Genomic DNA, 17,287 nt, shown 5'->3' with positions numbered 1-17,287 from the left:
ATTATTATTCTTTATTTTTATCTTTATTAAATAAAAAGCGACAAAATGTTTCCAAAATACACTTAACATACGCGTAAAATAAATAAAAGGTTCAAATATTTATGAGAAAAAATAACAACAAGCGATTTAAGCTTGATTTAATACATTATTTATAGAATAATACATTATTTATATTTATATATTTTTTTTAAAGCCTAGCTCGAATCGCTTGGTTTTATTTTTTCTCATAAATATTGAAATATTGATCCTTTCTTTACTTTACACGTATGTTAAATAAATTTGGAAAAAATTCTCTAATTTCTAGATCATAGAATTTTGAGACCGTAGAATAATTTACGTTGATAATTATTACTTTCATGAAATTCTAATATAATAGTGTAACAGCATAAACGTCCACACGCTCCTGTGTTATTTTATAAGCATGTCCAAGCCATAATCGCGATGTCTTTCAGAATGACAGACACAAGAGATAAACTTTAAGTTGGCACCGAAATTACTACTCGGAAGCCAGATAAAGTTTGCTGCAACTTAGGTAACAACATGAGGTCATCAAACAATCGGAGTAGCAGTCCGCAATGAAACCGCACTATTGCCAATTGATCGGCCCTGGTTTCGGGTCTCGTAGTTTCCACTTGATGAGATCGATAGGGTAGAAAGCAGTCGACCGGATAAGGTTAAGAAGTATAGTCCGGATCAATTGAAAGGTATTGACCTTGTGTTCCAGGTGTTACCTCTGGATAAAGAATTACGTCAATTTATATCGCGAGTTTTGGATATCTCCTCCTCCACCTCCAGCATGTTGCGAAACTTTCGTCGTAACGTTAAGCCGCTTTACGAGATTACACCACTGGCAATTTACATACGATTGAGTTACGGTGCTTGCGGTGCCGGTGTTCCTGGGAAAGGCAGTTAAAAGTATACCAGTGTCGCCTGCACATTTACACATTATTCCGGAAATCGGAGAAGGGCGAGACTATTTTCCCAAGTTGTACAATTTACAAGCTGAAAATAAGACTATCTTTTCAGCAAACTGCACTTTTTGTTGATCGTACGATTCGACTGAGAATGCGGCTTATGTAAATGCAGTTAACATGTTGTTTCACTCGCTATATTCACGGTATCTGAATCGTGCACATTTTCCACGTAGAACGCAAATATAATCCGGTGGATAATCCCAAGACGATTACATCTATTATCCGTTTCGCCATGCTCGTGAAACACTAGAGCTTGAAGGAGGATCAAATATGCCGATTGCATTTAAAAACACGAAAAATCGTGGAAATCTCAAATTTTTATTAACTGCACGCTCAATCATCGAAAAGCAATCCCGAATCTCAATTTCCGAATTGTTACGAAAAAAAAAATCTAACGCGTAAGCGCTGCGCTCCGGAACTCGGAAAGATAAACTCGGAAAAGTTTTGTAATTGCACGACGATTGCAACTTAAATATACGCTTCGGCGTAGTCAGAATTCGCAAGTATCCCTCGCGGTGCTGGACCCCTTTAATGAATATTACTCTTAGATCGGTGTAGTTGCTTGTGTAACACGAGTACGCGAGCAAATCCGACGAGATATAGACTGGGTCGAAGTTTTGCCGCTTTCCACGAGCCGTATTATTAAACTTCCGGCAAGCCGAAAGCGAGCATATTCTAGCTTCGGTTCTAAGATCGTAATAGCGAACTTTTGCCCTGCAGCCACAACGGGATTTCTCCGGCTATTCCTGCGGAAACTGAGCAAAATTATTCTCCGGCGCGTGACGACCGAATTGATTAGATCTAAACTTGCCTTCTCCACGAGTACAACGTGATATCCAGAGCGCTCGGACGTGACGACAGAACGTTACATAGTAACAAACGAGAGTGAGAAATTAACGTATCTCGCTCGTGTTCCAGCTACCGACGGAATTTTCAGCAATTCTGCTCGATGAACCCGAGCGTTGCTAGACGTTGACAAGTTAAAACCATCGAAATATTTCCACTGTATGCGCTTGAGCGACAGATACGCGCGGAAATGTGTTATAGAACAAAGACCGAAGGAAAAAAGAGAGAGAGAGAGAGAGAGAGTCGTTTGTTACGTGCTATTAACCACATGTGTGATGTACACGTATCTACGTAACGGGCTCAATGATGCCGACCGAAGCAATGAATATCGTGCGCTCCGCACGCTCAACCAAATTAAATGTGATACACTCACCGCGTAACGTACGTTGGTCAGTTATACGACGCGTATAACCAACCTCGTTATTCTTCTTTCATTGTCAGAAAAATTGCGAATCTCGCCTATACTTGATCCGCACGAATACGCTTTAATGATCTTTATCTGCATACGGTATTCACGGAATTCTCTCTCTATTATCCGCATTTAATTTTTTATATTAAATTTATACATAGACGTTATGTTTGTTAATAATTGCATTTTTTTAATAAGCTGTTAGCTGTCTAAAGAGATGCGTGATAAAAGTTTTATAAATTCTAAACTTGCGAAAATAATAACTTGCTACATAAATTTATGTGTCATTAAGGGTTAAACTGAGAGAGAGAGAGAGAGAGAGAGAGAGAGAGAATACGATTATCACGCTAAACTTTGGCTTGAAAAATATTTTGCATTGTATCAATGTCTGATTTATGAGCCAGGTTTGAAGTTGCTTACTAAAGCAATGAATACCAGTCACACCAAACGATCCATCAAACTGAATATAATTCACCGTCTGCATTTGACGTATCATATGATGTAGTACATTACGTGTAACTAAACGCTCTTTTTTTGTAGACATTTCGCTCATTCGTCGCTTCTGTCCGTTCATGCGAGGAAAATGCAAATATACGTATATACGATAATGTTATAGCTACGAACAACGCTCGACTGTTACCTCTAATAATACCAACGGATGGATTTTTACAATAGCTCACTTACGACTCCGTACAAAACGCAAAAATGATTACAAGATACGCGAGTTCAGTATTACGAGTTTTAACATATTAAGTTATACCACTGATAAAATTGGATAAAAGGAAAGGGAGAGGGGGAGGGAGAGACACGACTCGTCTCGCAAAAATAAAACCTTCGTGAACAAAATGCTTGGTATATTTATATTATAACAGTACTATTAATTTAGTAATGATACTACATCCACGTTTTGTTATAAAAATGTATCAATTATGAATCTTAGGTGTATTACACTAAAAAAATTTCTGATTGAAAATGAACGAAGATTTTTCTTTTTAATTTTATTAGAATTTCAGTTGAAATAACGGGAATTCTGGTTGATACAATATTCGTGGTAAAATCTACTAGAATTCTGTTTATATTTTTATCAGAATAATTATATCAATCAGAATTCTAGTCATCTCAAACAATGTTCCGCCAGAATTGCTATTTAATCCAACGAAACCATTTTCTCAGACTGTATCATAATATAATTATTATATAAATATTAGGAAAAGTATGGATTAAAGAAGAAATTGGGTAAGTGCACATAGTTCTAAGGCACTTATAGCCTTAAGGTGCAATTTCATGCAGCGAAGGAAAGTTGGCTTTTTACTCCCACTTCACTACAATCAAAGCAGCGCTCAAAAGCAGTTCGCTCTTCTCCCGCTTCCTTTTCATGGAAATGGGTATCTTCGCTGGTTTAAGTTAACGAATTCACTCGTTTATTTTCGCTAGCTTTTAATTCATTTTAATAAAAATGAATTACGAAAATGAGAATATATCGGATGTATGTAAAAGAATATATACCCGTATAGTGGCAATTACAGCTACAGCAGAGATTCAGAAGCGATGCACAGCCATTGCAATTGCTAATATACAATTATTAAAAAAGAAAAAGTACTGGAAAGCACCCATTTTGAAAAATCGCAGCAAATATGGTTTTTTTTTCTTTGCTTCGCTCCTAAAATTAATTTTGGAAGACAAACGATTTCATGAACGTGACATGACACGTCATGTATTTCAGCGATGTTCGCTATTAGTTGAACAATATCGAACTTTGAGTGTAACTTCGCTATTTACGAAAATCGATAGAGTGAGAGTAAAACGCCAGCTTTTATTAGCCGTATGAAATGGTACACCCAAGGACACTTCGATTCTTTTCCTCGAAAATTTTTACAAATTAAGAAATGACCACTTTTCTACATTAATCCTCGTAATCCGTGCGGGACACGACTAAACTTTACGTCCGCAACTAAATTTGACGAAATAACCAGAGTTTTTGGAAATTTTCAAAAAGTAACCGAGGGAAAGAATCGAAAGTTTTCCTTGGGTGAATAAGCAACTGTTCTTTCGTCTCTTTTAATTTAACGGGACGTTTCGTGTCCCATATTTAAGTAGACATTTTACGCTATCGTCTGTCTTAAAATCATACGTCTACGGGTATGTTATCGATTACCATATCTCGTACGTACATGAGAGCATACATGAGAAAACAAGCAAGACGCGTGTATTTCCTGCAATTCGTGACTTCGCCAACAGAACTGGCTAGCTGACCGAAGCCGAGCCGGTAACAGGGGCATTGTTTTTGTCGGACACGTTGCCTGGATACTAATGCGTTCGGGCACCTAACGTCCGGCTATACGTTAAGCCCGATGCGCCACGTAAATGCGGCTTACGTTCGCACGATAACGGATCCTTAAACCGACGTATGCAATATCGGTTCGTGTTAACAGTAATCCGTTTCGCCGAGGCGTGTCGGAGAAGGAATCGTCTATCCGGAATAATAAAATCTAGCTCTCCCTTTGCGAGAATCGCGCGAGATTTCACAGCCGGTAACAGGACAAATAACACCTATCTGCAATATACGCTCGCCGACGTCGCCGTCGTTTTAGAAATTGATCGATATAATTTACCTGGATTTACGGCGTGGCAGTGGTTGAGAAGCGGCAGCCAACAGAGCAGCAGCACTGCTCTCTGCATCTGAAATCAGAATTAATTGGTGAAACATTCGAAAACATGTATTGCTCCCAACGAATATTATAGCAGAGCCCTTGAAAAGTTCGAAAGATCCGCCAGTAATTAAAATGATAATTACATTCTCTTTCAATTGTGCACACTTTGATGAATTTCAAATCGATTCTTCTTTAATGAAATCTTAATAAGAGTCTTAATTACGAAGGTAATTATTATTGGAAATTAAAGTATTCTAGTCTTTCTGCGAATTCAGCTTCAAAGGGCTAAATAGCTCTAACGAATATTCTAGTTACTTTAATAAAGACTTAAAGCGAATTTTGATTGACAGAACATATAATCTTTCTTGAAAATTGCAAAGTTTCTAGTTGGAGAATAAATGGCGGTTTCGCAAACTTTATTTAAGAAGAAATTAACGCAAGATTCTTTAAATTAGATCTGTCATACACAGTTTATCGCAGAGACTATTTTCTGCAAAGAAGTAAGATCCGTAATTGTTCATTGTGCCGTAACTTCTTTTATAACACTTAGCCTATAAATATATATAGCATAAGTATATATATATATATATATATACATATATACATACTGAAAAGTCGGTATTCATTCCTTTACTCGATTAATATTCGGACAGACCTGCTTTAAATATAATCTGCGGTCACATAATACATTCCACTATTCATTTCAGAGATAATTAAATTTTTAATATTTATCATCTTACGTAGGTATACGCGCGTTTATGTGAGGCTATAATGGAAAATAATCTGCGCGATTTAACGTGATTAACGTGACGCTTATTACACCCGAGTAAGTATATATCGCAGGTACGAGAAACGCATATCTCGTGTACGAGAATCAGGAAGCTCTACACATGGCGAATGTATGGGGGAGTAAGGCAATCCTCTACTGTCCATTGTGCCGATAACAAATGAACTCGGCGTGTGCATACGCCGTCGTGCATGCGCATCAGCGTGCACTCGCTATGAGTTCGCACGCACGAATACGCTCGATACAAAAGCAACCGTGCAAGAAGCGTCGTACTGAATTTTTGCGAGGACGCAGCTCGCTTCTCTGCTTCGGCTAAATCTCCGATACGTCCAACGCGCAAAAAGACCGACGTTCGCGATAATACTACGTATTGAACGATTTCACCGATTCAATTCCAATATCAGTCGCGCGGAATTTGTAAATTATTGCACTTACGAATTCTGAATAATAAGTACTTGAGATAATGTTCACTTTTTTTTAATCGAAAAAAAAAGAAGCGTAATTTTTATCGAAGTTTAATTGTAGCAAAAATTAGTTAGTACTACTAGTTCTTAGTATTATTTTTCTTTTTCATGATTTTTGTGAACAAAAAGTTTATCAGTTTCCATAAATTTTAATGTCTTTTTCCATGGATTAGATATATTGCATACACGATGTAAATATACAATAGAGAATACGTAAAACGAATAAAGTTAATAAAATGAATGGAAAAACATATATTGACATGTAAATGAGAAATTCAAACTCGCACGACACAAAATACAGTCGATATCTGTCATTTGTGATTCGAATATTATTATGCATTTTGAAGCCCACAACACGGTATCTTTATGTCGATATGCAAATGGAAAGTGTCAAATGCTCCGCTTGGACCAATTTATGTACATATCACGAATCGACAATACGTGTCAAATAGAATGTAAATAAATAGTTTTAAAAATCATGCTTTTTATTATGTGTAATTAAAATATATGGAAGACATAGATACAATAATTCAACATTATATTCGACTTTTATGAATGAAGTTTACTGACGTAATAAATAGTGACTCGATATTCGTAAACGACATTAATCTCATTTTGCAGGAGATAGGAAATATAGGCACAAAAGGTCGCATTGGGCCGAAAGGTCGCACAGGTCAAAAGTGCACCAACGATTATATTCGCTATATCGGCGAACAGGTTGATTTGCTGAATAGAATGAAATTGTCAACCAAATCTTAAATTGACAAATTTTTCTAGTCCTCTCACAATTAACGCTCTATTATTTACATGTACATTATTTAAATATGCCATGTTTATGTTCAAATACGTTTACAATGGAAATGTTTACTTTAACGTAAACTGTTTAAAAGTTTTCTTAATTAAAATAAATAGTTACTAGCTTTAATACTAAAGATAGTGATGCATTCTATTATTTTTATTGCAACTTTGATTTAAATTTTTATAACGTTATTAACTCTCTTTTGTAATAACTGTAAATATGTACGCGAGATCTAATAAAACGTACACGCCAATAAAATAAGCCGTGTTTAAACGTTATTGTTTTTCGGGAAATTAGGACCACCCGGTACACATTAGGCTAGCGCAATACCAAGATATATAATAACATGCACGTACGTGCACATGAGGCGTCAATTCGATATTTGCTTTAATGATACCGCAAAATCATATTGTTTCCTCAAAATCGTTCGAAAAGCGAGATATATTTTTAAAACATTGAAATATTTTATTGTATTAATGCAGTGTAATAATATCAACGATTTGGTTTTACTTCAGTAAGTATAATTTTTTAAAAACTTTCTAATCATATGCATCCCCTCTTTATTAAAAATTTAATGAAAATTGTTGGTCTCAAAAAGACCAACATGATCAATCTAATGTATCGATTGTGTGTAGGCGCCAACTTATCTTTATTTATCTTTCATGATCTATATAAAATACATAAGAAACATCGTTTTGATTTTTGCAATCAAAAGATTGTCTCTATATTTTTTAAAAATAAATATTGCAAATTTGAAATATATAAAAATGGATAGAAATTTAATACAATAAATATCACTATTGTTTCTATTTCTAGAAAATATACAAAGAGACTTATGAGATTAAAGAAGGTATCTCTACGGGTGGCATTCCCGAATATTGTAATAACTCACACATCCGACAAGTGTCAAAAAATCACTCCGAATTACTATCGTGTGCATCTTTCAGAATTAGATTGTATATAGCTGGTAGAAACTGTTTTCGTTGACACATTGCATGGCTTACCTTGTCAGAAATGGTACCACCATATAACTCGTCGCGTACAAGAATGTTAGATAGAAGTTTCTCATGAACATAAAATTTCGTGCCAAGCAAAATGGAAAATGATACATGTCGAGTAAACATAAATATTAGTATTTCGTTTTCTTATACAGTGGACGTGTGCCAATAAACATATCGCGTCATTCCAGCGTACGAAGAAAAAAGAGCCAATACTAAAACTTGACATAGATAAATCATTTTCAAGTGACCGTATTTCATAATTAAGTTTCCTAATTTTTTAATATAATAATAAACTTGATAGCAAACTAGTTGGAAATTTTTACTAATTCGTCAAGACTAGAATATATAAATTTAATATCACAATTTCATTACGTATCTGTATTTAACAAAAATGACGATAATACTTGTCAGAGAAAAGGTCTAAAAAATTTGAAAATTTTCACGTACACAAACAAAGTCTGGAATTTCCCGTTAATAATAAAAAACAGGTCACGTAACTCCGTTACATATAAACATTAAAAAATTTATTAATTGGGAACATTTTTTTTTCTTTACTAAAAATAGGATATTTTTATTGAAAACTTTATTAAAGTAGAAATTTTTATACTGAAATAATTTCTTGAAAATACCATCAGTAGCACATTTTGCTAAATATCATATTATTTTTCATACTATTGTACCAGTATTATTATACCGAAAAATATATTTCAGTTCCAAAATATTGTGTTGGCATATTATTATATCACAGTTTGCAAATAAATTATACATTTATTCCATGTTTCATCACTCATCATTATTCAAAATATAACGCAAACATTTAATAATATTTATTTATAAGTCAAGCCAACCTAAATATATGCATATTTTAATAAACAATGGCTATTCAAATGTGAAATGTGAATCAAAATAAAAAATACTTTACGAATACTTACGAAAATAACACATTTTATATAACACTACTTTATCAGAATGTACGCAAAGGTACTCGCGCGAGTATTATATATAAATGTAATTATTAAAGAATAAATAATAAATATTTTCTGATAAAAACGGAAGAAAATCTTAATGTATATTTATAAAAAATTATTAATCTGTAGAATCGAATCCATAAAAATAAAATACATTTCCTATATCGTTTCACTTTTCAAACATGCTCAAATCAAAAAGAGACGATTGCAAATAATTACTTATAAGTACATACGGCTCAAAGACTTTCAAATCATTCGTAATAGTAATCGCGACTTTGTTTTCTACATTCCGTATTGTCTTCGATGTAAGTAAATATCTGATATCGATTGTGTCGCTCTTTGTCGCTGAGGGAATGTCGTTCACGGAATGACGCGCGATACAAAAGCCACACTCTTCAGCAATGCGAAACCCAGGAAAGCTTTGAACTTGTTCGGAAACATGAATCTGTTACGCATGACACGGTTAAACAAGAAGAGTTCAAAGACCATCAATGCCAGAACTATTACGTAGAATAGGGGTAGTAAACAGATCCCCGCGACGAATGCAAGCATCAAAAATGTTTACTCTTGAAAACTGATAATCGGAAAAAAGTTTCCGATTAAATTTGATAACGAGTATTTGAAATTTGAAGTTAGTACGCGTCGTGTTTTCTTGTCAGCAATCGAAAATTTTGGATGAGAATTTTTTACGAGTTTTTCCACTTTAAAAATTTTAATTGTGTACTTCAACTTAGCCAATAACTTAGCGAAAGTAACAATTGTGAGGAATTTAATTTTGTCAAATATTATTTATAATTATCGCATTACGATAAATTAATCATTCACAATTAATTTATTATTTACACTGAAAAAAAAGTAAAAAGAAAAAATATTCCTATAGTTATTTAAGAAAAAATACTTTTAAATTCTTATATCTCAAACAATGAAAACAATTAAAATGAGTAGATTTAGAAGAAAAGTTTCGTAATTTGATTGCATAAGAATTACTAATTCATTAGGAAACAATTCATTATGATATCGATATTTTATAATAAAATAAAAGATTCAATTAAATTAAGAGATTATAAAATCTTTCACAATATCTTACAACTAGCATCGTACGTGAAATGCGTAAGTTACAACGAAGCATTAATGCGATTTCCGACTGCTCTACACATTCGCGTTGCGGCTTCGCACGGCGACGAATCATTCCTACACGAAGCAGCAATTTAAACAGACAGCTCGGTATGTACTACGTACGACGGATTGCACCCTGTAGACAGATGAGTCGCTAAAGTTTACCGCTCTTCCGTGCGAAAGTTCCTGTCCTACGGAAAGCTGGGCCAACATTCGCGTCCGTTCGCAACCTGTCTGGCTCTCTACTACGACCTTGCGCGTACAAGAAATTCAGATAGCAGATTGCAGCGGTGCAACGGAAGCATGGCAGTAGCATCCCTGCGGCTACCCAGCCGCAACAACGAGCTCACTAACGTAAAATAGTAGCAATGGTGCGAGAGAAACGCGAGAGGACCGAGAACTCTTTTTTAGCTCCCTTGGAAAGCCGTCGTACAGGCTAGAATCTCGCTACATGTCGCTACTGGAACGAAGCGTTAAAAATAAAGTTTCAATAAAAAAAGAAAAAAAGAAAAAAAAAACGCGCATGATCTTGTGTCCTAAAGAAATTAACTTTGACTGCACTCCCCGAGAAGTTCCTTAATTAATTAAAAGAGTTTGTAATGTTCTAACGTAAAGTTAATATATTATATTAAGATATATAAATTTGATATATAGAGCTATTATACTTTACGCGCGGTTAATATCGTATATAAAATTTAAATTTTGTATTTAGAATTAGATTGAGCAGAAGCTTAAATTTGTAACGTATTATTAAACTCATTAAATTCGTCAGGAGTTTAAAATATATCTAGATATCTTAATAATCGTATTACGCTAATTTGGTATCGTACTGTCACTAATCGGTGACGGATGCGATTTCTCTGCTATATGTACACATATGTGTGTGTGTGTGTGTGTGTATAAAATATATATATATACACAGAGCTCTATTTCGGCACAAGCGGGCAATCATAAACTCTGCCTCGGCGATGCTAAATCATAAAGTAAGAACGACAATGACTACTACCACCATCATTCGCAGTAGTCGCATGCATCCACATGCGAATGGGCAAAACTTTGCTGTGGCTGACAGATACATACGTGCAGCGAGCGACAATTCTACGCGATTGCTTCCTGAACATACGAGCCGTTAGATTCATGCGTAGATTAAACACGTGATGAACAATCTTATTTACTAATCCGGATAATAAAGAACGATAATATTCGTGATTAATATTTATTCATGAAATTCGTGAATGACGATTTTCGAATATTACATAAAATTCGTGAATAAGAAGTAATCGTAACAAAAAGATTCATAAATTAAAGATTAAACTGTTTCAATGAATTTTATATCGCCTAGCGTAGAATTATAAACATATCAATGTGAATTTATTATTCTTTTGTTGCTATGTATATCGATCATAAACACACAAGAGCGAGAGTACTCGTATGAAGATATATGTGCTGTACACATATCGATGTACTGAATTCGACTTGATCAAACAAAAATACGTGGATACGAAGATCTGTGGGCTTATCTAAGGAAGTAATATATCTTGAACCGAAACTTGGAAAGTATCACATAGCAACAGTGGAGAATCTAACAAGATGCACTATCCCTGCAGTCATATAGAGAACATTGGATTGATCCCGAAAACATCTACGGGTACTAGTTTCTGCATTTTCGTAGTTATTTCAAGAAATAGTGGGTCAGTTCAGTTGAATATATATACGACTTCCCTTCGAAAGGTTACTATATAGATGAATTTCACGAGCTCGAGAGAGATGCGAAGGTAAATAATACAGCATTAGAAATGGAGAAAGATTGAAATGAAGAATAAAAATAAGAATAAGGAGATAACAATGACAGATAAGATTGAGAATAGAATCGTTCAAGTTAACCAACGCGATTGTTCAGCACTATCGAAATTAAAGAAATGAATAAGAAGAAAATGGTTACGGATAACTGCTAAGTCTTTTAGTTTATAGCGAGCTTGAAATGCGGGTGGTAGTATCTCTCAAAGTGGTTCGCTTTAATTTTCGAGCTGGGAAGACAGAATTAAAGGAAAAATAGTGAAAAAGAGGTATTTGAGGTTGATAGACAAGAATAAATTTCATAAATAATTATATAATATTTTCGTCTTGCATTCACGTGGATTCAAAACAACACTCAGAAATGTATTAAAAATTATTTTTTTAGGTAATAGAATACAAAACAATTATTATTATATGTACACAGCTACACATATTTGCAATCGATATGTTCAATCCTATAGCAATATGCTATTACGTTTTTTCTACTCTTTTATTCTATCTACACAATAATTAAAAATTAAAGGATACCTACTTTCCATTTGGTGATACAACTCGACACAAGCATTTTATCTTTATCAGTGAATAACAAAGATAGAACGACACTTGTGTTGACTTATGTCACCAAATGGAAAACATCCGAGAAAACACCCCAGCAATCGATCCGAATAATAATGTTAGCTCAATTGCTTTACTTTCTTTTTGTCTACGTCAGCTTTTACTGGATTTATATCACACAGAAAATTTCAAATTTTCTTTTCTACGATCCATTGTTGAATCAAATAAAAAAAACAAAAAATTACTCCAACATTTTTTCTCTCTGGTCCATTAATAAATTGCAATACAAAAGACATCAATAATAAAATTTAATATCTCCTAGATTCATAATCAAATTGGATAGAAGACAATAACAAAAATAAATAAGCTGTTTCAAAAAAGTTATATTAATATATTATAATGGGATTTTATTCTTTTTTTTTAAGAAAATTTTTTAGAAATTAAAAGTTATTAAAACATGTAATTCAATTAAAGAACACAAATAATTAAATAAAAAATCAAGTATTCTATCAATTTGATCCTGTCATTCCATCAAATTTTAATTTAAAAAATTAATTTAAATTTTATCAAAAAATTTACAATTAAATAGATACGTGATATGCGCTCTATATATGCATCGAGACAGAACAAATGCAGAGAGAACTATTTTCCAATTTACATGAATTAATAAGTACTTCTATGCAATAGCTATGTGACTAGAGCAGAATCAAACACACGGTATCCTTTGCAAATACCATAATCCCGTTATAATCCGATGTAGGATGATAACGATAAAGGGACTGCACCTATCCGAAACCAGAATACAGAGTCTGCGCTCTAAAAGCCATGGATTTTCAACCAAACCCGCATGTTAATGAATATTCGCGAAATAATTCGTAATTACGAGAATAATCGTGACGCAACTGAAATGGTCCAAATTCTATACTAGACGTATTTGCGCCACATTTGGAGCGATAGTATCCGAAAATATCGAAATGAAGTTAAACATCCAGTCATGAGAGTGAAATTAAACATTCACGCTCAATGAATCTTCGCTATTTGTACTTAACAATCTGCGAGCGTTATCATATTGTAATTTAACAAAATTACGTTTAATTACGTTTAACTACGATTTCATCATTAATTGTTATAATTTTCACTTTCCGTTAATATTAAAGTGATAAAACAAAGACGATCTTCTAAATAAAATTGCATTCATAAAACTGCAATCTACAAAAAAATTACTTGCTACGCATCAATTATTTTTTTTATCATAACTGAATGTTTTCATAGAAAATTAAGATAATACAGAATGAATTACCTACCCATTAAAAAAATTAAGAAAAAAATCTTTTAAACGATTGATTCTCATTCGATGAAATACATTCGTTAAAAGTTCGAAATAAGAGTACAAGAAATCTGATCTCTATTATATCAAAGCTGTGCCCTAACGGAATAGAACGAAAATGTAAATTGAAATTTCGGTTCATGTCTCTCTCTGAAAATATATTTTATATAACAATAACCTCATTATTTACAGAATTAGAAATATGTTATTTGTATCAAGTTTAAAAATCGCAATTATTGATACAATTTTATTTAATAAAAAATTAAATTAAAAAATAAAAAAATTTCTATGAATATCTATAAAACATCGTCATTTTTTTAGACGAAGTTAATGAATTCGAACTTGTTCAGAATAAGTTAACAGAAAAGATAATATAATAGTAAAAAAGGTTTTTCAGTTACGCACGACTACGATCTACCTGCTTACTATATTACTTTGTTTGTACTGAATAATTAAGAAATTTGCATTTATTTTCTCTTCATAACACATTTGCGCTGCGGGGAAATTCTGCGAAAATTCTGCCGGATGCATCAATATAAAAGAACAATTTATTTGAGAGTGTAAAATGTTCAGAGAGAAAATAAAATTCATCATTTACTCGCATTTGAAAGAGATACTTTTATTATATTATATATTATACATATTATATAAACAACATAAAAAAATCATAATTTCATTCCGAATAATAAAAAGATATTCAATAATAATACTATTTATTAGATCTATATGTGAATATACAATAAGTAAGAAGTCTGTACCGATCAAAGCTGGATCTTGAAAAAGTTGAAAAAAAGATATTTAAGTAGTTTTGTACAAGAGTGAATTAAACCTAAGTGTATATATTCAATCTTATACACACATGTTTAAATCACCAGTATACGGGATCGCGAAATGTGTGCTACGAACACAAAGAGTTTCATCCGTTGGTTGAAAACTAAAAGAACGGGCAGTGGAAACTTTAATGAAGGGCTCCGGCTATTCTATAGCGCGGAAACGAACGCACAAGGGAAAAAAGCACGAATTCGTGTCTGCCGTTGAAACTTTCACTTCTTTTAGCCGCAGGTGAGAACTTTACAAAGTTCTGTAGGTGATATTGTAACGGATAGGTGAAACGACGATATATTCGATTCCGTCTTGGTCGCACAACAAACCTGCACTCGCATTGTACTCGTCTAGAAAATCATTCCTTGTATCCAGAATTGGCTTACAACGCACTACTTGCGTACAATTGAAAAGTCTTTCGAATGTCTCGATTATCCAATTTGAGATATATTAGAGCAGAAGACAATATTATTGAAAATGTCGTGGAAAATCTTTCGAAATCTTGAACGCACAAAGGGAAACATTCTATTGGATGTTGGTAGAGAGCATGTAAAAAAGATTGCGACAAAGAGTTATTCTTTAAAGTATATTGTATTCGACTGTTCCTCCTACTTTATTTCCCGTTTCAGATTCAAACTGTACTACGTACGCACAGTGAAAATCCGATAGAGTAGTAAAAATGATGAGAATTATTAAAAGAACGAAATCGTTTCTGCGAGAATTCGAGAAACAGGATGCAAGGTGAGAATGCTAAAAAAGGAAAGAAGAGGCGACAGAACGTAAAACACTTCCACAACAATGCTGATCTCTGCTACGAAATAAAACATGGTGGACGTTTCGGTGAGATAGGGTAGAGCAAGTGGATAAAAGGAGGGTACCAAAAGAAGAGAAGAAAAAAGTTACCGTGCTGTTTGGCGAAGAACTAATGAGGCTCCGCTGAGCGAGAGGCAAACGCGCCCCGGAAAATGGAAATCGATTTTTTTCTCTTTCTTTTCGTCTCCCCCCCCCCTCTCTCTCTCACACACACACACACACACACACACACACAACATGCATGCACACACACTTTCAAACGATACGCAGATGATTATCGTGATGAATAAGTAGCATCGCACGTTTTTGTTACAAATTCTTTTATATTCTGATGTACATCATTAATTTACAGATAATCAATAATATCAAATTCTTGGCTTTCTACACAATAAGTCAAGAACGTCTACATAAAATCATCTCATAATTATATTTTATCTCATTATTACCAGATTATGTAAGATAAAAAAATACATTGAATAATACAAGACCGCGTATAAATTACCATATGGATTAAACAAATGAAATTAAAAGGAATGTTTATCTTATTATTATTAGGTGTTGGAATTAATTCGTAGCGTTTTACAAGTGATGGGAAGTACTTTCATTAATGTATTTTTTAATGCTCATGTGAAATAAATAACATTCTTTCATTAAAAACGCTACGAATTAATTCCAACACCTAATAAAATGTCTGTCAATAAAACGTTAATAATTGAATCATCGGAAGTAGTTAATTCCTATCACGGGTGCTCTTTATAATCGATCGAGGAAAGGATGATACTACTTGTCGATAATCTTTGTATTTTCGTACTTCAAGCAAGTAGCCGTCCTATCGCTCCAGTGCTTTAACTAACGGCTTTATCCGAGGTCATTGGTATCGAAGTTAGGATGCTGTTATCGATCCAAGAATGCTAGTATATACATATATATAAGCTCAAATCCTCACCTTCATTATCTCCATACATTGTACATAGACTTAGGTAGTGCCTCGTAACATCGAAATTTTTCTATGTTTTTTCATGATCTCTTTCTTATGATTCGAGACAAGAAGACCGATTCTATCCAGTAATATTATCTAACCACTCGTGATTGTGATGATATTACAAGTATATTTATTATGACCACATCACACAAAACAAATGATTTGTAAATAAGCAGCAAACATTTACAATCACAATTACCATGATATGCAAAAGAAACTTTGAATTTATCAAATAAATATACAAATGTATGAATCATGTAGAATATTTAACGAACGTTTATTATAGATCAATTTTATTACACTTTAGTAAAAGTTGTCCAATTAATTAAATTTTATTTTTTACTTGTGTGAAGCATGTCATACATACATATAAAATTCTCGAAAAGCAACGAATCTGAAAGTCTTCTACTATCTAATAGAAATCAATTAGCTCTATAAAATAAGATTGATGAATATCAATGGTTTACGCATATTTTTCTCCTAAAAATTTTTAATATGAAATATCGAAGAGACTTATCCTTAAACCAATCTAGAGACCAATCCCTTTTTGCTTGAATGATCTTCTATTCGTAATACAACACAGACATTATGTGGATGAATTTATAGCATTAGAATCGTATTTTGCATGCTCACTAAGAATATAAAACAAAGTCATCCATCGGATTAAAAAAATACAGGTCGTAAATAAAAGTCGCCCCAGGAGTTTACTTCCGTAGGCAAATGTATAGCGCAGTTAGTTTTCCGTAGATAAGCGTACACGGCATGAAATTGTGTGAGCTGTAAAATAATTTTCTAAAAGCCAGTTAAAATGAAAAGTTAATTAAACAACTACATAGTTTAACTTCTATATATATTGTATATATATTCAAGATTATTTTTCAAATATTTTTAACGGTAAAATGTTTTTCATAATACGTATATAATTATATTTCAATATTTGCTATTAATAATAAATAGATTAAACACTAAATTATTA

At 33.2% G+C, this 17,287-nt stretch overlaps 1 protein-coding gene across 1 annotated transcript in view; it reads right to left on the bottom strand.

Annotated features, from left to right (window-relative positions):
- Sol1 (CUB domain-containing protein Sol1) overlaps positions 1-17,287 on the bottom strand; it is a 251,776-nt gene that overhangs the window by 212,211 nt on the left and 22,278 nt on the right. Inside the window, exon 2 of the mRNA XM_011059790.2 lies at positions 4,842-4,908. Within this exon, the coding sequence (XP_011058092.1) occupies positions 4,842-4,908 (67 nt within the window). The remainder of the gene's footprint in view (positions 1-4,841; positions 4,909-17,287) is intronic.

The sequence above is a fragment of the Acromyrmex echinatior genome, chromosome 1 (assembly GCF_024713525.1).
Source record: "Acromyrmex echinatior isolate Ae372 chromosome 1, ASM2471352v2, whole genome shotgun sequence".
Lineage (NCBI taxonomy): Eukaryota > Metazoa > Arthropoda > Insecta > Hymenoptera > Formicidae > Acromyrmex > Acromyrmex echinatior.
The sequence above is the reverse complement of the archived record's forward strand: the minus strand, read 5'-3'. Positions and strand labels throughout refer to the sequence as shown.